General features: G+C 43.4%; 2 protein-coding genes across 2 annotated transcripts in view; one reads left to right on the top strand and one right to left on the bottom strand.

Annotated features, from left to right (window-relative positions):
* The window catches only part of CARHSP1 (calcium regulated heat stable protein 1), a 172,678-nt gene extending 165,270 nt beyond the window's left edge, over nucleotides 1-7,408 (bottom strand). Inside the window, exon 1 of the mRNA XM_065732335.1 lies at nucleotides 7,400-7,408. The gene's annotated coding sequence lies outside the window, so the exon portion shown is untranslated. The remainder of the gene's footprint in view (nucleotides 1-7,399) is intronic.
* Nucleotides 7,409-8,149: 741 nt separating this feature from the next.
* On the top strand, nucleotides 8,150-24,596 carry HAPSTR1 (HUWE1 associated protein modifying stress responses). Its single transcript, XM_065732327.1, has 4 exons — nucleotides 8,150-8,445; nucleotides 9,094-9,174; nucleotides 12,892-13,167; nucleotides 22,087-24,596. The coding sequence occupies exons 1-4, from the start codon at nucleotides 8,226-8,228 to the stop codon at nucleotides 22,329-22,331; spliced, it is 822 nt and encodes a 273-aa protein (XP_065588399.1). The 5' UTR covers nucleotides 8,150-8,225; the 3' UTR covers nucleotides 22,332-24,596.
* Nucleotides 24,597-25,141: the final 545 nt, after the last annotated feature.

Below are 25,141 nucleotides of genomic sequence, written 5' to 3'. Positions count from 1 at the left end.
AACCAATGCCACTGAAAACTATCTTTTAAACACAGTAAGATAAAACACTTTTCAAGCTGATCTAATTTGCTATGGAGTACACGGCTGTAAATACTGACATAAAAGGAATGGAAGGAAAATGTGTATGAGGGCATTTTCAGTGACTGTGCCTTTGGTTATACATGGGTTTGGTTTTCACTGTCCTGTCAGGAGTGAAGAAGGGGTGATCTGGAAAGCTAAGAGGTGACCCAAACTACTGAGAACTGCACGGCCAGAGCCACAGCTTCAAATCTGGAGTAAAAGGCAGAGAAAATACAAAAGAAAAAAAGTTAAAGGAAACTTAACCCATTTCCATGTTCTTTGGATTTAAGGGGCTGTTTCTGTTCTATTCCCAGAAGCAAAATACAGGAAGAGTTACAGAACACTTGTTGACAACAAGTGACTATAGCTATGGGGGAGAAAAACATGCTCTGGAATAAACTTTCCAAAACTCTCATAAATCAACATTGGCATGGACTGTAACTATTGTGTTTGCATGTCTGTTCCAACAGAGCACAGCAAGACATACTCTCACCATAGCAACTCTGAAAACTGCCCCATCCAAGTGTTTCCACTCTGCAACACCTTGCTTCTTGTCCTTGCTTTTCAAAGCAAATTGATGTATTTGGGTTTTTAAATAGCACTCAAAGCCTGGGTCCCAACTCCAATGCCACTTGAAGCCCTCTGCATTCTATCAAACAGCAGCAACAGGAAGCATGAGTCACTTTGCTCTTATGCTGTGGAGAGCTGTTGAAAAATGGGGTCAAAGCTAGGAAAGGATCTCTCAAGTCCGTTCGATACATATCAGTCTCTTGGGGCTCAGCACCCTCTCTTTATAGCCCATAATGAAGAAATTTAATGATCTGTTAGGACTCCGTGAGATGAAGTTTTATCTGTGTTCCTCACATGCTGCCCTCCTCTGCTGTACAGTCAGCCTTCGCCAGGACAAAAGTGTCCCATTTCACAGCGTGACCCCAACAGAGGTGATTTGGGACAGCTGATGGTCAGGCTCCTGCAGCCCTGCTGCCCCTGTCAGCATGGCAGAGGCTTCTGGCAGATGCCAAGCAGGCAGCTGGAGGTGATAATGTCATGTTATATCCATTAACCCAAACCTTGTTTGTTAAACCCCTTGTTTTTTAAGTATCTCCGTTGTGTTCCATTCTAAAGATCTCATTAAAACTTCATGACAAAAATCTGTCCTCGTGCAGTTTTCCTGGGGAAAGAAGACATTTCACTAAGCACTTCTGGAGTCAATAGGACAACACACTTATTTTCCTTGAAATATTAAAAAACAACACCAAGGTGCATTGTGGAAGAGAAACTGCATACATTATCCATACCAGTGATGCACCAGTCCTTGGCTCCTACAGACTCAATTAACTTCCCCAGCTTACTAGCACAACATGCTTACTCAGGACAAATTAATAACAAGATTTTAAAGGACTGACAAGACTTTGATCCTTGGAAGGGTGGTTATAATTCCAGACTTGTTTTGGAATAGATCACCTCCTTTCTACAGGTGGAGAATTAAGGAGAAACCTAGAAGACCCCTTGCTAGGAGTGCTGTGCATCCTGCTCCCACACAAACTAAAGGAAGTCTTCCCTGGCCAGCATCCCAAGAGATTAGTGGTATTCAAACAGCTATTGAATCTGCCAATCGCTGAGATGCAGAACTGCAAATATTATATTTAGCACTTGAAATTCTTTAAATGTGAACAGTCAGTTCTTACAACACAGGAGTAGGTGGTTTGATTATGTTTTTCTACTCTACTGACTAAGGAGAGCATGGAGGGTGACGTACCTTTTGAGATAATTTGGACAACAATGAAAAGACAGTGCTGTTGAACTTGGAGAAATCACAAGTAGCTCTGTCCGTATTACTCCTCACCTCCATGCACAGCTGTGCACGACATAAAGAACAAGTTCCGTCGAGTTCAGTTGAACATGCAGAACACCCAGTAGCTTCAGCAGAGGTTGTGCTGAGCCTTCAAGTTTTATCTGGAAGCTTGCTTATTCAGATTTCTAATCCTGCAGAGCTCTGCATGCACAGCACAACCCGGCCCTCCTGCACCCCTATGCATGCACAGCAAGTACTGTCAGTGAAGCTGGGACAACCTCAGCTGTGGGACTGACGTGTGCTCCTAGATAAATGGGGCAAATACATTCTCACTTGCAACTCAGGTACAAAAAGATCGTGGGATCCCAGCTGCTCAAAGTTATATCCAGCAGTATAAAATGAGTTTTATACCCAAAAAGGCTACAGAGTAAATTAAAGCTCTACCTATCACTGTCTCTTGATTACGGAAGAGCTGAGTTATGTGACATTACCAACCATATGCAGGTAAGCTGACATTAGAAAAGTAAAGTAATCAGTACCCTGATGCTTTGCCGAGAAACAAAAGGCCTCCTCTGAGCACAGGGTTAACTCAAGAAACACTCCTGCTGCCTGTGATTCCCAGCTGCTCTGCAAAGTGGCTTTTGCAGTCTGTGATGCTCTAAAAAAAGAGGAGCTAAACGCTGCAGTGATTCATAGCTGCCTCTGGGAGCAAGCGGGCAACCTGCTGCAGACCTTTGGCATTCTGCAGCTCCTTCAGCTGAAGAGTGACAGTAAGTGGTGAAGTGCCTGCCAGCAGCAGCAATTTAGGTACTGCCAAACATCCCAACATCACACCACGAGATCTCACGGAGAACTTCTGCTTTCATTTATATCCTATTAAGGACTTTTAAAAGCCTTGGCTTCCTGTCTCATGAAATCAATGGAGCAAGCCATGTACTCTATGAGCAAAGGAAACTCCTCTCAGATGGCCTGCAATGGCTTTATCCAATTTTTCATTCATTCTGTAGTCTTTTTGTTTTATAGGCCAGTAATATATCTGCACTAAGTGATTATGATGCTTTACAGTCAGACTTTGACCTGCAGTAATCAGAGATTATTGGATATTGTTTCTCCACACGGGCTGAATCTGCAACCTTGGACCTACATTTGGGATTTAATTTTGGGTAAAAATATCCAGATTGGGCCCCATTAATGGCAATCATAATAGATCCCAGACAGAACTTGGCTTTGAAACCAGTCTTTCTTACTACTGACAACAGAAATACTAGCTTATGCAGAGACTAATAAAGTTGTGCTATTATCTGCTTATTCATCCTGTATCATGAAAGTATGATACTTGGCGTTTTCGTCTTTTGTGCTTTAATTGCTAGTCCTTCAGAGCAAAGATCATCTTTTTCACTTGTGTACAGCATACAACAGGATCTTCTTCTTGAATATTAATTAATTTGCTATGTAGAAATTGTTTTCATTTCTAATGATGCGCTGGAAATCTGAATCTGGGGAAAAAAACACTCTTTAGAGAAGTGCTCTTGACAAGCAGAGTTCTCTTTTTTGAGCAGTTCTTACAGCAGGAAGAAATATCAAGCTGTTCTGAAGTCCTGAACAGAACAACTGCATATTTACCATGTGCTTTATCTTGTCATGCTAGAAGCACCACTTATTTCAAGGGAACAATTGTTCCCTTGAAGACGGAGGCCTGACATGAGGTTTTGGGAACTTTTTGCTCTCCTTCTCATACTAACCATGGCTTCTGGGGCTGACATTCAAGGATATCTATTTTAGGCAAAAAGAAATTGACCAAATTTTAATCAAGTCATTGCAATTTGCTTTTACATGACTGGATTTTGATCAGTTCTAAAAGAACTATTACTGATGTGCTCACAGGAGGGATGCAGACACTACTGCAGTATTCTTTCCTTTAAGGTTAGTAACGTTTTAACATGCACAATGCTACTCAGGTAGCTTTCCAGCAGTGCTTATCCACCTCTGTGTTTGGATTATATGTGTTGAAGACATTCCTTCACCAAGGAACACAAACTAGAAAAGAAATACGTTCATTCTATTTCCTTCCTTTCCTGCTTCCCAGGTTTTCCACTTTTTCAGTTCCTTCACTGAGGAATGGTAGCATCAAGCCAATAGATATAAGGCATCAGTATGACTGATGGCATCAATAACAGGTTAAATTGTCTTGATTATGTGGTACCAATAGTCAGTGTGCCGTGGTCTTTGTGAGCCAGGCTTCTCAGAAATACCTGCTGCTTGCTTGCTCACGCTTACTTCAGATTTACTTGGGCTGAGGACTTTTGCCTGAGAAACAATCTTCAGCTGAGCAATTTCTTTCCCTGGTGATGGTTTTTTTTTTTGGAGGATGACACACCTACAGTCTGAGCCCTAAGGACAAACAGTGAATAGAAATAAAAATACTCAGAGCTATTCTTTTTATGCTTTGGCGAAATGAATACCTGTTCTCTTCAGTTCTCTCAATATCTAAAACCATGAGAGAACTCTTGTGCATGAGAAATTCTCACTGACATAGCCACAGCTCTGAGGAAATATTTTCATGCCTATAGTCAACCATCTAAATACTCAAACATTAACAAATGCTGCATATTTTGAGTATTTATTATTCAATAAACCCTCCTTCTCCCCTCAGTTCCATATTTTCATATTTAAAAAGATGTTTTCCATTATTTATCATTAAATTCAACTCCCAGTAAGAGTCTGCTAAGGGAATAAAACAAGTCTTCAGAGCCTTGTACAATTAGCATACCCTCATCAAGCTCCAGTAATTATCTCCCCAGAGACTTCAGTTGGGATGCCATGCTTCTCTCATCACTACAGCATTCCCATGGGGAAAATTAAGAGGCAAAACACCAAGATTACTCAGATGCCACGTTTGTTGTGCATCAACCATTGACCTTCTGGTCTTTTCACATCTGACCCCAGCCAACAAAGGACCGAGCAGCACCCAACAGCAGCACGGCTGCATTTGTTCCAGGCTACTTATGGTAGGTCATGATGGATTAGCATGGAATTTGTTTCTAATTTACAGGGAGGAAAATTCTTTAATAAATCAGTATTGCCTACACTTCTCAGGAGGCATCAGGGAGAAGAGTGGATGGGTGTACCTTTGCACACTGTGCTGCTCCTTGTCTTCTCTCCTTTGCTGCCTCCACCAAGTCAATCATTTTTGCCTTCATTCTCCAGGACTTCTTTGCTGCATTATTATTCTAGTCCCAGAAAGTGCTTGACTTCTTCTGAGGTCCCTAACTCCCTTTTTATATTTATATGGCATAAAAATGTTAATAGACCATGTTAAAATTATTCTATCAATCCTATTAAAAATGACGATTTCTAATTTTATGGACTATGTGTAATTAAAATCTCTCTGTATGATCATATCCAGGAGGAATTTAATATCCCCGTTCTCTTCACACTGCTGTCCCAGAGATCATTTCAGTACAACTCAATCAACAACAGTTGGTGTTACGATAGTAGAAAGGAAAATAGCCCTCTTAAAATCAACCTCTATGAGGAATTTCTATCAGCTGTAGGTATTTCTGAGAAATGCATGTAGCCAGGTTTCTCTGAACTCAACCAGGAAATTCGACTGCTGTATTTTTACCAGGATTATGTAACGTATCTCCCTGCTTGACTTATACTGAATGGGCATCAGTCATAGCCAAATGTCAAGACTGTATGTTTGATAAATCATGACTAATGCCACATTGTGTTGCAGTAACCAACTGTTCATTTCGGAGTTGCCAACATTATGCAACTCTTTAGAAATATTCAGAAAAACAGATGTGTGGTACACAAAATCCAGGAGGGCCAAGCCCCCTCCTACACCACGCTGCGTACACTGACTTCTGATCTCAGATCTTACATAGAGCAAAGCCCTCCAAAGTTGACAGGGGCATTTCTGGTCACCTTTTGACCAAGGTCTGATCAGAGACATGGATTTAAGGGCCTACTTATTGGAGTAGTGCTTGAACACAATCTTGTCAGACATTCCCATTTGATGCTTTTCAATATTTTAACAATTTGAGAACATACAGAACGAACATTTCCAAGTTGTAGGTAGCTTGTAAGAAACCCTATTCAATAGAGGATAATTTCACTTTTTGTTCTTTGTTTTCCTTAAAACAAATCTAAGTCTCAGCATGGCATATGCTTAATATACTAATATTCTTTAATATACTTAGATACTGATCAAGGCATGATTTACAAAACAATTTCAGACTGTCAATTTTTAATCTATTTATTTATTCTATTCCTTTCCCTTCAATGCTACCTTTATACATTCACAAAGACCCCATAAGCGCATGCCCAGGACTATTTCTAAACTTGTTTAACTTCTCAATCCTAACCAAAGACTTGACAGAGCCATGCCTAGAATGGAAGACAATATCCATGCTTCTATGATATGCCCACTAGTGTTATGAAGTACTTATACAAAAAAAAAAAGCCAGCACCACAACTTCTGTTTAAGAACGTGCACAGGCATGGATACTCCTTTCTGCTCAAATGGAGTGGCATAGCACAACACATAAGCAAGACATCCTCAGTCTCAGTGGTCTAAGAAAGAAAGAAAAAAGAAAAAACATGCTTGGTATGCGAAGACTGGCCATAAAGCAATACACGGATGTTTGTTTTTATCACAACTCAGCCTGACCCATAAAATAAATTGCATGTCTTAGGAACAAAATGATATAAACCAACCTTAATTCTGCTTTAAGCATAAAGGACCTTGACATTGGCCCATACCCTCAGAGCACATTGTCCTGCTCACAGCACTAGTACTGAAGAAACTGAGGAAGGATTCTTGGAACTGGCGTAGCTGACAGCAATGCCATTGGAAATTCCAGTAACCAAGAGCAGACTAACTTACACTTTAGTTGTGAAGTAACCTGAACTCAGTGGACTCCTAATTTAGGGCTGCATTAAAACAAAACCAAACCAAACCCAAACAGTTAAATAATTAAGTTACAGCTAGCAGGACATTAAATTATGTATCTATTGATATCTCGTTTATATCAGCATCTCCAGCTCTAGAATAGGGAATTACATACTTGCACTGGTATCACGCTTGTGCTAAAATTACGGTACAGCAACAAGCTCAGTTTCCCTCTTGGCCTAAGAGCTTATTTGAGGTACAAACTGAGGTGTAAATCTCTTCTCTCTTTGGGATGGAAGGAGAGGATGGGGGCTCTGTAGGAACTGCATCACTACAGCCCTTCTCTTTTCCCCTATCACTCGAATGCACTGCCAGCCTCATCTGAGCCGCACACGAGCCCCAGGTCCTCAGCAGCCACCATGCCCTGCCAGGACAACGCTCCTCAGTGCTGCCCCACTGCTCGCTCCGCAGGCTGCCCTTGCCATTGCGCCCGCTGAACTCCTAATCTTCCTCCTTCCTTGCTGTGATGCACACACTCAGCCACCTTACCCCAGCTCCCCTTGCTGGGCTGAGGCAGCTCCCTCACGGCTGCTCCTGGTGCACAGCAGCTGAGCCTGCGGTTCCCCGCGGAACTACAGCTCCCACACTGCAGCGCGGCAGCTGCAGCCAGACCCGGCCGTGCCCTCAGAGCTACGAGCTGGCTCGTGACCACGGCCAGGAGGTTCCCTGCTCCCAGCACGCAAAGGCATTGCGCTGCATCACACGCATCAGATGCTCTGTGGTCGGAGGCTCTTCGCCCCTCCCTCACTACCACAAAGCGGAGGGAAACCCGAGGCGGGGCACCACCTCACTCCGCCCCAGCGTCGATACGGCAAGAGCGGCAAAACCACCCCGCCTCAGCCTCGCCACGCAGCCGCATCTGTGCCTATGGCTCTCGGCCGCCGCGCGAGCACGGCGAGGGGCAGCGGCGGCGGGCGGGGCCACCTCAGGGCCGTGCCTCACGCCGGGGGGGGAGGGGCGAGGCCGCGGGGATGGGCACTGCGCATGCGTCGCGCGGCCGGCAACGTCTGCGCACGAGTCGATGACGACGGAACCCGTCTGCCGTTCGGCCCCGCCCCATGTGATGTAACGTGTGATTGACGTGGGTCAGAGCCAATAGAGCGCGACGCCGCCGTTCAAACCGTGGGTGCCTGTATGTACGCGCCCAGTAGCGTTGCGGGGCGGAGTGCAGCGGCTCCGCCTTCCCGGGCGGCTCCGCCTTCCCGGGCGGCTCCGCCGGGCTTTTATTGCACTCGGGGCGGCGCCGTGGCTCACTGTGTTTGGTGTTAGAGGACGCGCCGGCCGGGCCCGGCAGCATGGGGGTGAGGTAGGGCCGGGCCGGCGGAGGAGAAGGAAGAAGAAGGAGTGCTAGCGTGGCTGTTCGGTGAGGCCGCGCCTGCGAGGAGGCGGAGGGGTCACTGAGCCTGCCGGAGGATGGAGGACAAGAAAGAGGAAGGAGAGGCGGAGATCCAGGAGCACGGGCCCGAGCACTGGTTCAGCAAGTGGGAGCGGCAGTGTCTCGCCGAGGCCGAGCAGGAGGAGGCGCTGGCGCCGGAGCTGCAGGACGAGGAGGCGGCGCAGCCCGAGCTCAAGCAGCAGAAGCTGTGGCACCTCTTTCAGAACTCAGCCACCGCCGTGGCACAGCTCTACAAGGGTGAGCGGCGCGGGGTTGGGGGGAGCGGGGCGGCGGGGGTCAGCCCTGCCCGGGGGCGGCGGTGCGGGGCTGCGGCCCCACAAAGGGGATGTGGCGGCGAGACGGCCCGGGCAGGGGGAGGTGCGGGCTTCCGGCCCGGGGGATCCGCGCCCGTCCATGGAGGCGGACGGGAAAACAAAATGGCGTGAGGGCGGCCGGGGAACGTCGCCCTTATCGGCCGCCGGCGGAGGGCTCGGCCCGGGGAGGAGGCCCTGGGCCGTTCCCGGCGCTCCGGCGGAGCCGCCACCGCCGGGTTGGGAGGGACGGGGGGGAGGGGTGGGGGTGGGAGCCCCGCGGAGGTGAACCCGGGGCGGGGAGGGGACGAGCGGCTCCGGCGGCGGCGGCTGCCGCCCAGCCCGGGGAAGAAGCGCCGACAAAATGGCGAAGTGCGGGGCCGGCCCCATTGTGCGGCGGGGGCAGGGCTCGGCGCTTCCTCGGGCGGCTGCGAGTGACGCCGCCGTGCCTCGGGCCCGGCCCGACGTCCGGCCGCCCTTCCCGGCCCTGCTGCCGAGCCGCCTTCGGGAGGTGGAACAAAATGGCGAAACCTAACATGGCCGTTCGGAGTTGGTGACTCCAAAATAAACAACGTGTGTCCTTCCCTCTCTGCAGACCGGGTGTGCCAGCAGCCGGGGCTCTCCCTTTGGGTCCCTTTCCAGAACGCGGCCACTGCGGTCACCAACCTCTACAAAGGTAAGGGGCTGCTGCCCGTGACCGTCCCCACTCTGCCTCCTGCCCCAGCTTACTCATAAGCAGGGCCTGTTAATGTCTCTTATTCACCCTGATAAAATCTAACCCGAGACTGCTTCCTGAATCTTGAGAGTTTTCCCTGTGCCATTTCAGCTGACAGCAGTTGAATCTTTTCTGTTGCCTCATGTCGGTGACTAACAACTTAAAAGCTGTCTTGTTCAGAGACCCTTGAAAGAGGATGTTCTTAGTGTGTCTCTTACTCCTCAAGGGAAGAGTGCAAGAGCTTCTGCAGGGCTTCAGTTTCCTGCTTAGTTTTTATTTTATGGTGTATTAAATGCTGGGATGTCAGTATAATGCATGTGTTTTCACTGAACTGTAAGTTGGATTTAGTGTTTGCAAAGTCCTGCATGTAGGTGTTTAGGAAAAATAAAACTGTTCTTCTGACAGTGAGGCTTAAGTATGCCTTGCAGAAGTCTCCCAGTTTCTTTTAAGCACTTGAATGTCATTCCATCTCATTAGGGTGATGGTAAGAGGGCAGTCTTAACTAAAGCTTTGCTGAGTGCCCCCTGTACTTTGTGCTGTTTGACTCTACCTGTCAAGATCTGTTTCTGAATTCTGCTGTTCTATGGATTGACACAATTATTTGCTTTAGAAGAGTTGTTCAGTGGTTTTCTATGAGAAGAGGATGAAATGGCCAAGTGTGAACCACATTATCACTGCCTTCCATTACTAGGAAAAAAGGCCAACTCTTGACTTTCAAATTGCTGTTCCTCTTAAAAGGTCTGAAAGTGTTTTTCTTGGTCTGTACAGCTCTGCTTGTAGTACAACCTGGAAGCTTTTCATTTGTCTTGAGTTTCCTGGTTTGTGGGATTTTCTTGAAGGGACTGAACTTGGCATGTTTCTGATGGCTTATCAGGTTTCTGAGGGGATGTGGAGGAAGAAAAAGGAAGTGTAGGTAAAGAACTGTCACTGCTAGGGATCATCTCTCCTGTAAGATGTGTGTATGAACAGTCTGTATGCATTGCAAGTTGTGTAAAGGGGCAGCACAATGTGTAATGGGGTATGTGTCCTTGAGGGAGAGAGCTGCTAGAACTTGGACAGTCTCAATAGTCTCTTGAGTGTGGTACTAGAAGAGCAGCAAGTATTAAATTATCTAGAATTATTAGTCCGTCAACAAATGTTGGGAAGGAAACTATCATCTTTGCTACTCTGCTTAATTTTTGCTTAAATTACTTGTTATAAGTAATCAAGTTAAATGAGACTTATCTTTCTGCATTAATGTGGTAAGCAGAAGAAAATGTAGTTTCTCAGTGATCAGGGAAACTAGAATTATAGTAGGAAGCTGTCTTCAGGTTGGTATTATCATGTAATACTTGAAAAATGAGCATCTGAAACCAAACCTCTCTCAAACAGACTTAAGTGTTCAGTTTCTTGCCTTCCTTTCAGTCTTCATTTAATTTCCATGTGAGTAGATCCCCCTCAGAAGGCAGGAGGACATGCCTAGGACCATCTAGACAGTGGTGACCTTTCAAGTTGAGAGTCCATTAATGTAAATTTGTCTGGAGTAGTAAACAATGATTTCAGCACACATTCAGTAAGTTCTTATGAAGGAATTTTGGCATAGCCTGAAGTGCTAGATATGGTGAACTAAGTGCTACCTTCTGGGTTTCTGGTTTGATAGCTTAATGGCATCAAAGAGGTTAGTGGGAGCAGGGCATAAGGGAAAAAACTGATTTCTTGTCTGTCAGCATTTTCTTCAAGATAGGTTGCTTAATATCATACAACAATTTGAAGGTCTTCTGGACTGTGGGTTTCTGATTTCACTTAAATAAGTGAATGTCTGGTTTGTAAGGTAGGTGTTTAGTCATTCTAATGGTTTTCTGAGCCCACAGTTTATCTCATCTTTATTGAAAACTATTTTTTTTGTAATATTTGTATTTGTAATTGTGAGATGTAGGTGATTTGATTTCTTGTCAGCCTGATTCCATAAACAAAGCAGTTGTAGGTTTTAATGTCTAGTCTTTCCTAGGGTAATGATGCTCGAAATTTGCCTAGGTTACCTTTACAGTTGGTGGTTGCCCTTATAACTGACCTTAGTTAGCCCTTTGTCAAGCATTCTTGTAGACAAGGGGGGCAGGCTTGTTGATGTAGAGCTGGGCTCTTCATCTCTCAGGGCTTTCTCGATGTATTTCAGGAAGGGATTAAAGGACTGTTGTCAGTTTCCAGACGAGCTCTGAAGTGTTTGGGAGCTCTGAAGTGTTTGGGTATCTTCTGTCCTACTGCGTTGGAGTCTGAGGTAGATTGGAGTTGAAAATGGCTGGAGGAATAATCTGTTGAGTTGCCATTGCTTTGACAGGAATTAGCTTTTGTAAATCTAACTTTCCTTTGGTTAGAAAGCAGCATAGGGAAGTATTATTTTACAAAGAGTATGTGGAAGTAATGCTAGTGTGCTGAACATACTTTTCTTGTTGTTTTATTTGAAGTGCTGCAGCTCAGTAGTGTTTAGCACTGTCTTTTATGGGCCATGCAGTGGTGCCTTTAGTGTCCAAGATTGGGATTTAAGTGGTTGTTATTCTTCTTCCATGTGAGAAGTAGATTAGATGTGTATATTGCTGTTTACCTGTAAACCAATACCTTGGACAGCGGTTCATAAATCTCAACATTGTTCTGAGGAAATGGCTTTTATTTTGGACTTCATTAGTAAAGGAAGAATTCAGAAGCAGTTCTAGCTTCTAGCTCAAAAACAAATCTAAGTGAATTGAGTTGGAGTGGATGCTAACTTTCAGTGAAGTGAGAGCTGACATGGCAGTGGTTTTTGTGGCAAACATGAGCATACTTGAGTAAAGAAATGGTTTGTCCCACCTGTTACTGTTCCCTGAATAGGATTTACTGATAGGACTTGGCTCCCAGTTTAAGAACTTACTGAAATTTGGAAATAGTGTAATGTAAATATATAGAATGCCTGCCACAGACCAGGTTAACTGTTGTGCACAGATGACCAATAACATGAATGGAGAATAAAACCATTTTGTAGCAGAGTTAATGATAAGTGATACCTATTTGGAGCTTTTGTATATCAAACTTGTAATGGGTTCCTAAGTGGGGAAGGAAAACGTTATGCTTCCTCTGTAAGTATTACCTAACTGAAAGATGTTGGAAACACTGTTTGAGCTAGGCTCAAAACTGTGGCCTTCTGTAAATTTCCTCTGCATCAAATTTGGGTTAAGCCAAGACTCTAAAGAAATAGGGATCTTCTGGAAATTGAGTATCAGTTAGCATCAGGAAAATTAGTTAATTCTTTTATGTGGGTTTTCCCAACTGTGCTGATGTGCTTCAGGAGTACCTAGGAAGTTGAGATGTGCTGTAGTTCATTAGGTGAGTGTATGTCTGCTGATGTAAGTACCTCAGACTGACCAGCTCAAAGGATGCTTTTAATATTAATACAGTATGGTATCATAAATAATGTTCTAGTCCTGACCTTAGGGATAGCAAGTAAATGCTATTGCTGAGGAGCTTAACATTCTGACAAGTAAAGACGGGGAGGAAGGGGAACTAATTAGCTCCTTTTAATTAATATTTCTTAGTTTTAATGACTCATTTTCATGGCTAGCAAACTTGGTACTGTATTGCAGTAACCTGTAGAAGACAATGGTGTACCATATTGTGTATTGTTTTCTTCCATCTGTAATGTTTACTAAGAATACTTCTGTCTTCTTGCAGAAAGTGTGGATGTCCATCAGCGAAGCTTTGATGTAGGAATTCAGATTGGCTATCAACGTCGCAATAAGGATGTGTTAGCTTGGGTTAAAAAACGCAGAAGAACTATTCGTAGAGAAGACTTGATCAGCTTCCTGTGTGGAAAAGTTCCTCCTCCAAGAAATTCTAGAGCTCCTCCAAGACTGACTGTAGTATCCCCTAACCGAGCTACTTCAACAGAAACTAGCTCATCTGTAGAGACTGATTTGCAACCCTTCCGTGAAGCCATAGCTCTGCATGGTAACAGTAACTTTTCAGTACTACTTGGTTAAAATTGGGTGGGGGTTCATAAAGCATGTCTTCCTCTTACACTTTGGATTTTGGTCTCTGATATCCCAATGTCACCTACTGGATGTTCCAGCTGAAGGTATCTACTTAATTGTCTATGAGCTTCCTATACTTATAAGGCTTGGTAGCTACTAAGAAGTTACATTCACAAATATTGTGAATGAGGAAAGTGCTTTATGAAAGAGTTCATAGCTGTAAAATGTAAATACAAAAAAACCTGAAACTCAGCTGTTAAGTATCAGTATTTTTGAAGCATGAAGAGATGCTTATACTGATGCTGAAGTAAATAGAATTCTTGGAAAATAATACTACACTTGCAACTAGTTAAATGTTAAGTTTCAGCTAGTAGCAAGTAACTAACAGGTTTATGAGTGGTAGAGGTGAGGATTATTAATTATAATGCACCCCCTGTGATCCAAGCAGAGATGGTCAGAGATCTACTCCTCCATCTGAACTGCCACAAGTCCATTGGGCCAGATGGGATCCACCCAAGGGTGCTGAGGGAGCTAGCAGAGGTGATTGCCGAGCCACTTTCTGCCATCTATCAGCATTCCTGGTGATCTGGAGAGGTCCCACAAGATTGGAGGCTTGCCGATGTGACTCCCATCTACAAGAAAGGCCGTAAGGAAGACCAGGGGAACTACAGGCCTGTCAGCCTGACCTCGGTATCAGGGAAAGTTATGGAGCAGATGATCTTGAGGGAAATCACACAACACATGCATGGCAACCAGGGGATCAACCCAGCCAGCACGGGTTCACCAGGGGCAGGTCGTGCTTGTCCAACCTCATCTCCTTCTATGACTGGGTGACCAGACAGGTAGATGAGGGAAAGGCTGTTGATGTAGTCTACCTGGACTTCAGCAAGGCCTTTGACACGGTCTCCCACAGTATTCTCCTGGGGAAACTGGCAGCCCGTGGTGTGGACAGGTTCACTCTTCTCTGGGTGGAGAACTGGCTGGAGGGCCGTGCCCAGAGGGTAGTGGTTAATGGAGTTAAGTCCAGCTGGCATCCTGTTACGAGTGGTGTCCCCCAAGGGTCAGTTTTGGGGCCCATCTTGTTTAATATCTTTATTGATGACCTAGATGAGGGGAATGAGTGTACCCTCAGTAAGATTGCAGATGACACCAAGTTGGGAGGATGTGTCAAACTGCCTGAGGGTAGGGAGGCCCTTCAGAGGGATTTGGATAGGCTGAACAGCTGGGCTGAGCTCAATGGGATGAGGTTCAATAAGACCAAGTACCAGGTCCTGCACTTTGGCCACAATAACCCCATGCAATGCTATAGGCTTGGGGCAGAATGGCTTGAAGAATGTCGAGAGGAAAAGGACCTGGGGGTGTTGGTTGATGCTCGGCTCAACATGAGCCGGCAGTGTGCCCAGGTGGCCAAGAAGGCCAACGGCATCCTGGCCTGTATTAGAAATAGTGCAGCCAGCAGGAGCAGGGAGGTGATCATCCCCCTGTACTCAGCTCTGGTACGGCCGCACCTTGAGTACTGTGTTCAGTTTTGGGCCCCTCACTACAAGAAGGACATTGAGGCCCTGGAGCGTGTTCAGAGAAGGGCAACAAAACTGGTGAGGGGTCTGGAGCACAAGTCTTATGAGGAGCGGCTGAGGGAGCTGGGATTGTTTAGTCTGGAGAAGAGGAGGCTCAGAGGAGACCTTATTGCACTCTACCACTTCCTGAAGGGGGGTTGTGGTGAGGAGGGGGTGGGCCTCTTCTCCCTGATAAATAACGACAGGACGAGAGGGAATGGCCACAAGTTGCACCGGGGAAGATTTAGATTAGACCTGAGGAAGCATTTTTTCTCTGAAAGAGTGTTCAGGCACTGGAATGGCCTGCCTAGGGAGGTGGTTGAGGCACCATCCCTAGCGCTGTTCAAGAAGCGTTTAGATGAGGTGCTAAGGGATTTGGTTTAGTAGTTCAGTGGGTAGGGATGGTGATAGGAGGGTGGTTGGACTAGATGATCTCGTAGATCCTTTTCAACCTTATGAACAGTTTAAGAGTATCCTTGGGGAGTGTTATGTCTAGTTACCTTCTTTTTTTGAACAAAGATAATAGTGTGGTGTTCTGCTTCAGCAAGTGCCCCGGAGAGGGATGTTGTAGATTCACCTCACTGCAAGAGTCCTGTTGAGCTCTTCTTCCTAGCTCACTTCTTAAAAATGTACTCAAGTTGTTTGATGATGAACTTCCTTCGTGTTGTCAACAATAGTGGTATAGCTGTTTTAAAGTTATTAATTCTTTGCAGCTAATTCTGCTTGGAACTTTCACCTAACAAGTGATAAAGAAAATGGTCCTGAGGTGAAAAGAAGCATTTCATTTCATTAGGCCTTTTTTCTAAAGGATAGCAGGCACTTCAAGGTTATAATGGAATGTTTAAGAAGACTTAAAGATAAAACTGCCTAGAAATTTTCTGTGGAAAAATGAGAACTTTAGCGTATTTTTGATATTTTGATGCAGTCTTTTCCATTGCTCTGTTATTTATCTTGAAAAACTGCTATAAGCCATACACTGTTACCAGAATTGGGCTGTCACCTACACTGTGCTGTTGGCTGCTCTGTTGTCATTTCAGTGAACCATACTTACACCTGATCATGTTTTCTGGCAGTCTTCTTTTCTCATATTGGAAGCTGGTTAGAGAACTCTGTACCAGCACTGTTTATTCAGTAGGTTAAGCTGATTTCATGAGGACAGCTGCAGAAGCTGACTTTCATGTAACTCAAAGTGATAAGCAGCCTTAGAAAAAGCTTCCTTTCTGAAACTACAGTTAATCACTGTACATTTTGCTTTAAATAAATGCTTACCAAGTCACTTGAAAGTGCTGTGTTTAAGCAGAGTAAATTAGTTGGTATTCACTGAAGTTATTTTCATTATCTTTGTTTCTTAACCTCTTAGTGTAGAGGTAGTTCTTGGAAGTCATTTTATAGCATGCAAAGTGGAGCTTAGGTGTAAAGTTCGTGGAATGTGAAAGGAATAAGGTTCATGAGCAGGGTAGGAAGTTTGTTCAGTGATAGCACTGTAGGAGGGACTAGAAATGTGTTCTTCTCCTTAATCAACTGGTGGGCAGGGTTTCATGGCAGTCACCCTCTGGATTAGCTTCTTCTGATATCAGTTTCAGTTCAGTCTGACACATGCTTTTTTGTATTCCTCCTTCAGTCACTGGGTTTGTGTAGGGCCCCATGACTGTTTTTAGGCTAGTGCCTTCAATAGGTCACTTCCATCTACTTCTTGCCCTTAACATTAGGGAATTGGCTATAAAGGTATCTCCCAGTCTTTGTGTTTATTGTTGGTTGTCTTAGAGCTGCTTAAATGGGAACCTGCAGGTAACTTTCATGTTTGTAAATTAATGTAGGGCTGTGTATGTGCATCTTTGGCAGGCTCCTGAAGTGGTACAGTACTTCTGGATGTTGTGAGGAAATGTGGTAGTGGGTATCAGTTTCAGCAAGTGTTCAGGACTAAGGCTTTGTGCTAGAAGGCTTCTGGTGGAAGTAGAGCACTCTGCTGCTAGCAACATGGATCCATGTTAGGGGTGGTACTGAAATTTACTGCTTAATGCAGTGTCTACTTTATTAAAACAGGTATGAGTTGAAGTACAGAATAAAGCTCTGAAACTCCTTTACCTGGCTTATTGCTGCTGCTAGGAAAAGGTTGCTAGTATGGCTGAAGACCTAGATCCTTCAGTTTGCTGGTCTTACTACTTAGGAAGTACTGTACTTCTAACCTCAACATTTCATATTTAAATCTGAAGACTTAAGACAAGAAGAGCTATATTGTGATGTAGTTAATACTTGCTGGAGAGCTGTGCACAACTCCCAAGTGTATTCCTTAGAATAAGACTCTAGAGTCTGTGAATTGAGTCTTTAAAACCATATGTGGCATCTGAAAATCTTCCTGAAACTCCAGTCTTCTTTTCCATTTTGATCCTCGCCTAGCCTGCATTATAACTCAGCAAGGCCATTACGTGGCTTTCTTGATGTTCAAAGTTAGGCACTTTGAACCCAAAACTTGATTTTTGTGGTGTTCCCATCAGGGTAAACCTGTTCTTTACTCTCCTTGATCATTCTGTTTTTTAGAACAGAGAAGCTGTACTAACTTGGAGAAGTTTTTCTTATGGTGATCTCTTGCTTCTGTTAGGGCACTTCTGCAATGTTCATCTGTTATTGAACTCCTTTGAACTCCTTCAGTGTAACTTCTGGGTACCAGGAAATTAATCTTGGAAAGGGTAAACTGGCAAGCAAAAATGTTTGCCCTTGATGGCAGCTTTGTGTTATTAGTGTGCTGGAGGGCACCCTTTGCTACAGAATCTCACTTGAAACTAGCTGTTAAAGACTTTGCATTTCTTAGAATCTGGGGAGTAGTTAACATAAAGTATGCTATCTGAAGCTCATATGGATTTTTCTTAGAGTTACAAGTGATATTGACTCATCCTGGAAGTGATGGTCAAAGATGAAATCCTCCCATCATTCAGCTTCTTAAACCTGAGTTTGTGACTTTATCTAACCCTAAAAAATAACACAGCTAGCATAGGTGTATTCATATGCTTCCTAAGTGTTATCTTTGACAAGAATTTTCAGATTGAACTGACAGTCATAATGTCAAAAGCTGATGTACTGGATTGCTTTCTGCCTTCTGAATAGCTAAAATGCGTCTGCCTGCAAGACTGTGAAGGGTGCTGGTGGTTCTACTGTCTGAAGTGCTTCTTTGGTCTTCCACTGTAGAGTTTTACTCTGTGAGGTGTATCCTCAGTTTGGGTCCTGTACTTTTAAAAACCACTTCTACAGCACTGTGGGAGAAAATACCATGCATTTGAGGGGAGCAGCAATGTAGGAAGGCAGTACTGAAAAGCACTGTTATTCAGTATTAGTTAAAATGACATATTGGTAGATGCACTCAGTGAAGAAGCACTAGTGTTTTTGTTGAGCAGATTGAGTGTTGTCATGCCATTGATCCCGTTCCTCTGGGGTAAACTCTTATTCTGCCATATGGAAATACGTGGCTTGACTCAAAGATCTCCTAGTATCCATCAGGTTTTGTCTTGTCTTACCATCTGTTTTATATTATGAATCACTATTAAAAAGTGGAGAAGGAATCAACTGATAGAGACCATGGGAGAGCAGAGTTTACATGAGTTGGATAGGGTTGGATCCACATCACGGGGTTGTGTTGCAGCAGCACATTAGCTTGCTCTGTAGCAGTAACTTGAAAAACGTGATAGTGTGACAAGGATGTGTGTATGCTGTTCTGTATTTCTGTGAAGTCAACTAATTCTTGCTTTGGTCACACTTCAAGTGTGAATATTCCTCTTAATCCTTGCTGACTAAAACATCTGGAAACAGTGGTTGATGTTATGACCACACTGAATAGTGGCTATCCAGTACGTGATAGTTTGGTAGTGACCTGAGTAACTCATTGTGCACATAGCTGAAACAGCTTGTGGTTTATAAAGCTTCAGTTAGGTTGGTGTAAGTAAATGTTTGTTTAGGTTAAAACTGTCAGCTCTAAACATCTGAACATTTCCATCTCTGTGGAACATGCATGTTTAGCCAAGCATTTTAATGATCTGATAACCTTGGAGAGTAAGTAACTGTAACCAATGCTAGCTATTACTATTGTTTCTGTACTGTAGCTTTTACTAATAGTGTTCTAATAAATGCTCTAAAGCACCCTTCAGATAGCAGTAATGCACAAAAATCAAGATGGTATTTCATAAGAGCCTGACTGAAAATTAGTGGTACTGAGAAAGTAATGAATACTGTAGAACATCTCAGACAGTGCCCTCCAATTTAAGTCCTGAGAAAGAAGAGCTGTGTGTCTTTTCTTAAAGGTTTTCAGTGAAAGATTTCTCCTGTGAAAAGCAGTGGGAGATTTCAGAGGTGATAATGGGGTAATGAAATAAGTAAATGCACTTCAGTAGCTATTGAATCTGTCCTGTTTTGCAGACAAAACTCATGGCTGTGGTTAGGTGCTGTTGATTGCAGTGTAGAAATGTGAAGTTAAGTGATGCTGCTAATCATGTCATTGTTCTGTGCAGTATCTAATACTGCTCAACTTTAATGAGTAAACTCACGTATGCTAAAAACTTGGAAATAATTCTCAAATGGGTTTTCTTAGATTTTCCTCTTGCATGACAACAGCTTTCCTTGAAGTGAACTGTGACTCATTCATCCTGAAAGATGTTCTGTCAACAAAAAAACAGATCTTTCTGATTACATTGCTTCATGGCTTCAGTGACATTGCTTATGTGAATGGCAGTTCAGTGTTCCAGTATATCTTGGATTTTTTACTCACTGTTCTACATTAGTTTGCCTAGTCTTAAATTGAGGTAAATGTTTCATTTGACACTGATGTGTAGTGCTATGTGATACAGGAACTGCTAGTAGCTAGTACAAAACCATCACTCCATGGTGAGGCTGTTTGCAAACTTAATGGTGACTAGAGATATCTAACTGATACACTCTGAGATGTGAAATTAAACTGCAACTAGAAGTAATTATTGTGTTACAACATCATTGTATTCTGATCCCTGTAGCAGCTGATTCAAAGCTACCCTTACTGGCTTTGGCACCAGGCTTGTTTGAAGTTCATGAACTTCAGAGTCCTCTCCAGGAGAGGGGCTGGTTCTGTCTAAATTTGTAGTGACTTGGTGTTGCCTAAGTACTGAGAGGTGAATATCTGCCTGAGGCATTGCTTGCAAACTGTCTGTTAGAGCACTGCAATGTATTAGATACACTTCTTAATTCTGACTTGTGCATCTATGGTTTTAAACATTGTATGCTATTTGAAAGTCTCTTCTTAAAGACACAGCTCGTGTGATGACTAAAAAATATTTCCTCTCCTCACAGAATCAGTTTTGGCTTTAAAATAGTTTTGAGAACTGAGTTAATACACTGCTCACTTCATTATGAGCTGCACAGAACAATAAATGGCTGATAAAAGATGTACGTTGTCAGTGGAAGTAACAGTACTGAACCTGTGAGTTCAGAGCAGTTCTGTTTGGAATTGGTGCTGTGGAAAAGCATTGGCAAAGTATCAACTTTGGTCTGAAAGCATCAGAAACATCTGCCCTCTGTGCACTCGGTTTTGTTTTTCCAATTGTACAGGATGAAATGTTCTTTCTAATGCTATGTCAGTTGACATTAAACTTTCTGCGGTGATTTCTCACCTGCCTAACTTCTGCACATCTAGCTTTTTTTTCCTTGGGCATTTGTACCATCATCCATTTTGTACCATTGGGTGCTTTACTTTATTTCCTAGATATATAGGAGTCTCATTGTAATGGCTTCAAATTTAAGCTCAAACTGAATTCTGGGAGTACCAGAACAAACTTTGGCTTTGACCTATTTTCATTAAAGGGGTTTTGCTGTTTTTTAAATGCTTGGTCATTTTGGATGAAAGAATTTTAATGTTGTTAAAACCCTGCAGGATTCCAGTCTGGCTTTAAACCATGCTGCTGGGTTGTTGGAGCACTCACTGGGGCTGTGAGCAGCAGCTCTCAAAGCACGAGCTATTAGCTTTCCACTGGATGTTTCGTGGAATACTCCATGTGAAGTAGATCCTGTAATACAGGATCAAAGCTTTCAGTGTTATTTCTGTGGTGGTATAGAGTGCATCTGGCTCACCTGTCCTGTTGTGACTTGTGTATCAGCCTGCCATCACTGCAGATAGCTTTAGAAACCTGTTAATTAGTATGAAGTTTTCACTTCTGTTCAGGTTGAAGTGTTACAGAGCACAGTGATAGCAGGGGAGCCTGTGACACTGGGATCAGATCTGCCAGTAGTGAATTTTGGTCAACTGACATGTGGTTTTGCTTCTCTGCTTTAAGTGCTCTGAATACTAATGTGTTGGCTCATAGTGGCAGCCCTACAGTAGTTTTAATACTTAAATCAACTGCTTTACAAACCTGTCCACGATGTGCTGTTATACTGTGATTTCCTTTAGAACTTAAGGGGATTCCGAAACAAGACTCAAGTCAACTTTGTAATGTACTCCATTGGTAGGGGGAGTTTCCTTCTGAGTAGGAAACAGCTTATGTTGAAGCCTTCACATGAAATAGACTACCCTTCCTTTCAGCATTTTAACACTGACTAGCATGCCGTTTGTTTATGGAGCTAGCATTTGCTGCAGTGTGCTGCTACGACCTGGTGTGTAAACTTGCTCTGGATTCTGAAAGAAGGGGCTCTTCTGGATTCTCTTGTAATAAAGGCTGAGAAGTCATGGCACTCTGAGTACTGTGTTCAGTTTTGGGCCCCTCACTACAAGAAGGACATTGAGGCCCTGGAGCGTGTTCAGAGAAGGGCAACAAAACTGGGGAGGGGTCTGGAGCACAAGTCTTATGAGGAGCGGCTGAGGGAGCTGGGATTGTTTAGTCTGGAGAAGAGGAGGCTCAGAGGAGACCTTATTGCACTCTACCACTTCCTGAAGGGGGGTTGTGGTGAGGAGGGGGTGGGCCTCTTCTCCCTGATAAATAACGACAGGACGAGAGGGAATGGCCACAAGTTGCACCGGGGAAGATTTAGATTAGACCTGAGGAAGCATTTCTTTTCTGAAAGAGTGGTCAGGCACTGGAATGGCCTGCCTAGGGAGGTGGGTGAGGCACCATCCCTAGCGCTGTTCAAGAAGCGTTTAGATGAGGTGCTAAGGGATTTGATTTAGTAGTTGGGTAGGGATGGTGATAGGAGGATGGTTGGACTAGATGATCTTGTAGGTCCTTTCCAACCTAATGAACCTATGGCATGAATCTGGGAGGGTGTGTCCTGGCCTTCAAACAAGTGTGTGTGGTGCAAATAATAGGATGAAATGCCTCTTATGTATCTGTAAGACAAATGTCATCCCCTGTATACACTGCATGTCCTAAATGTTCTCTTTTCTTCCCTAGGTCTTAGTGGTGCAATGGCTAGTATAAGTGTTCGCTCGAGTACCCCAGGCTCTCCTACTCACGTGAGCAGTGGTTCCAATGCTAGTCGAAGAAGAAACGGACTCCATGATGTTGATTTGAACACTTTCATATCAGAAGAAATGGCACTCCACTTGGACAATGGTGGAAGTAGAAAGCGTACCTCAGCCCAGTGTGGCGATGTCATTACAGACTCACCAACTCATAAACGCAACAGAGTGATCTAAACTGCATAAATTTCAAACCCACCATGCTGCTTGAAAGCCACTTGATCCTCAGAGTACTATTGAAAAGGAAACATGAGGCCATCTTCCCATACTCACTGTTTAATAAATTCAATAGTTGCCATAAGAAATTTTAGGTATTACATTAGATGCCTCTTGTACCTGCGGCTTTCTTAAACTATATTCTTAGCAGAGGACATCAGATATTGTGTAGTAGTTAGCAAGATCATCATAGGCAAACATGTATCTGTTCCAAGGCTAAAAGTGACCTTACTTGTATTCTTAAAGGGAAAGGAAATTTCAGATGTTTATTTGGTTATAGAATGCTTTTTTTTTGTCCTTTATTTCCTGCTGTGTTGAGTATTTGCTTAAACAGTATTGCCAGTTTGACTGAAATTGTCTACAACATGACTTGGCATCTTTGTCAAAACTGCAGGCTTCCATTTTTGCAGCACTGTACCATGCACCTAGTTTCTCTATAGTAACAGTGTGCAAGTTATAAATATTGGACTGTACCCTTTCTAGTTATAAAAGCAGTTGATAATTCTGGTGGTTGTGATAATTTAAAGAGGTGCTATGATGGTCATACAATTAATATTGAACAATACAAGGGTCTTTATTGGGTTCACTTTGTGTGTTTAGTGCTCTGAAGTAGCAATATAAAACTTCCCCAGTTAACTTCATAGACTTTTAAATCTTCAGTTTGAGGAAATATATGTACTTATTGGTATTATCCTTGTGATAATCATACACAGTGCAGACTGCACCAGTGCTGACCTAAATTTAGAGGAAGATGTCCTGTAATTGGAGAGTAGGCTTTTCTGTTCAGTATTAGTGAAGGGTAGGCTTTGTGTACACCCATATCCCATTTTACATTTCTTGTGAAGTAATTGCCCATTGCTGGGAAGGGGTGGGAGGAGAGGGAGCGAAGGGGGGGGTAGTTGGAGGAAGGGTATTGTCTAACAAGTAAGACTTCTGGTCACAAGTGGGAACTTGGACTAACTAAGATTCTCTGTGATGCCATCTCCTTCATGGGGACTGACACTTAGGTTCTGTCAAGTGCTAAGAAAATAATTTAAAACTGGAAGTTGATTTTTGTTCCGGATAAACATGCTATAAGGATGAATTGAAAGGGATAAATGGCTTTCTTTTTGTGTTGAGCTTACATTCATAGGATCAAACTCTGCCATAAAGTAAGTGTTATCAAAAACTGAAACAGACACCAGAATCTATCGGCTGCAAATCATTTTCTGAATGGGGATGGATATATTAGTCTCAAAGAACTTCTGTTTTTACCTGTAGGTAGGAGTCTTTTGTTTTTGGTGGACACTGGCTTTTAGAGCCTCTGAATCTCTCATTAAGAAAGGAATAATACAGGAGGAGTAAGAAAACGAGGAGTTCCAAGCCTGCAATGGGAAACGGTTCTGTGAGGAGGGGTATATATGCTTAACTGGAAGCATAGACTCATCTTGGCTGAAATGCAGCTGTGCTAGATCCACAATACTAAATTCTGGTGTCCTAGCTAATAGTCATGGCACCTTGGGCTCTGCTAATATACAGCTCTTCAAGACTTCTGCTTACGTGCTTGTAGAGTCAGATCTTTGTATTCCTTGTTACTTGAGACAGACTTAACTGTAGTCTTGCTCCTTTTTGCCCTGGTGTTCTTTCATTGGTGATTGGTAGATAAGGCGAGACAGCAGTGATGTACCTAAACTCTCAGAATTCAAGGCTCATAGGAGCATAGCTTCCTTGCTTTGTGGTGCTTCCATCAAATTTCTGTACATTGAAGAGCTCTTAAGGATGTCAACATTTGCACAACACTGTAGCTAGAGGTTCTGTAGTTTGTGCGGCAAGTGTAAGAACTGTGCAAAGCAAGATGGGAAGACCTGTTCAAACCTCCCTACCTGTGTTACGTAGCTTAACTTGCACATCACCTGAAGGACTCGGTATACATTAGTTTCAGTTACTGCTATTAACTATGATTCATAAGACTTATTTTATGTGAGATATTAAAGCTGCATAAAGCTAGTGTTCATTTGATGACTGCGTTTTCAACTGAGACTTTAAAGCATGTAAGCGTTAGTATTTATTTGGCTGTTGATAGAGGAGTTTCTCTGTCCTAAATAGTCACAAAATGGAAAGTCACAGGTTGAAATCCTGACCAGAAAAGACATGTGGAAACCATTCATCTGTTTTGTTTATTCATTAACTGGCTTGTACAACTGAGGTATGCTCTGTGGCTTCTAACACCTTGTGTAGTAGGGTAACAACGTACTGGTATGAGTTCAGCATACAGGATCTGAACTATTAACAGTGCTTCTGTCTGGCCTCTCAAATTTTCCCCCCTTCCTTGCATTTTATCCTGTTAATGCTCTGACTCACGTCTTCAGTCTCCTACCATTCAAAACTACATTTATTTGGCTTTCTATATGATTTGTGCCATTTTTTTTTCTTGAAGAAAAGAGTCTTAAACTCATTTCCTGTACCTTGAGTTGACAGGTTGTTTTGCTGTTCAGCCCCAATTGTTACTCGCTCTGTTAACCCTTGCTGGAATAATCCAAGTGCAGATATTCACGTGGTAAATGTGGGGAGAACAGAGAGTCTCAAGAAAACAGAAGTTGAAGCTCAGTACCTGTTGCTTTGAAGATTATTTCATGTCAGTGTAGGAAATTGTGATTCTGGAAAACAGCATTGTGCTGTTACCAAAGTTAGCTCCTGGAGCCAGAAGGAAGCTGATGTTAAAGAAACACTGAATTGAGGACTGTTTAGTTTGATTTTTAAGGAAGTGCTTATTTTTGCTTTCTCTTCTGAAT

Source organism: Cyrtonyx montezumae, unplaced genomic scaffold (genome assembly GCF_038088225.1).
Source record: "Cyrtonyx montezumae isolate F1298 unplaced genomic scaffold, pur_monq_1.0 scaffold_16, whole genome shotgun sequence".
Classification (NCBI taxonomy): domain Eukaryota; kingdom Metazoa; phylum Chordata; class Aves; order Galliformes; family Odontophoridae; genus Cyrtonyx; species Cyrtonyx montezumae.
This window is presented reverse-complemented; position numbering and strand designations above follow the sequence as displayed.

Bases quoted from the DNA above. Each gene is read 5' to 3' on its own strand.
- HAPSTR1 (XM_065732327.1), top strand. From the start codon at position 8,226: ATGGAGGACAAGAAAGAGGAAGGAGAGGCGGAGATCCAGGAGCACGGG. The intron at 9,175-12,891 runs GTAAGGGGCTGC...GTCTTCTTGCAG, and splicing joins GGTCACCAACCTCTACAAAG to AAAGTGTGGATGTCCATCAG. The intron at 13,168-22,086 runs GTAACAGTAACT...TTTCTTCCCTAG, and splicing joins TGAAGCCATAGCTCTGCATG to GTCTTAGTGGTGCAATGGCT.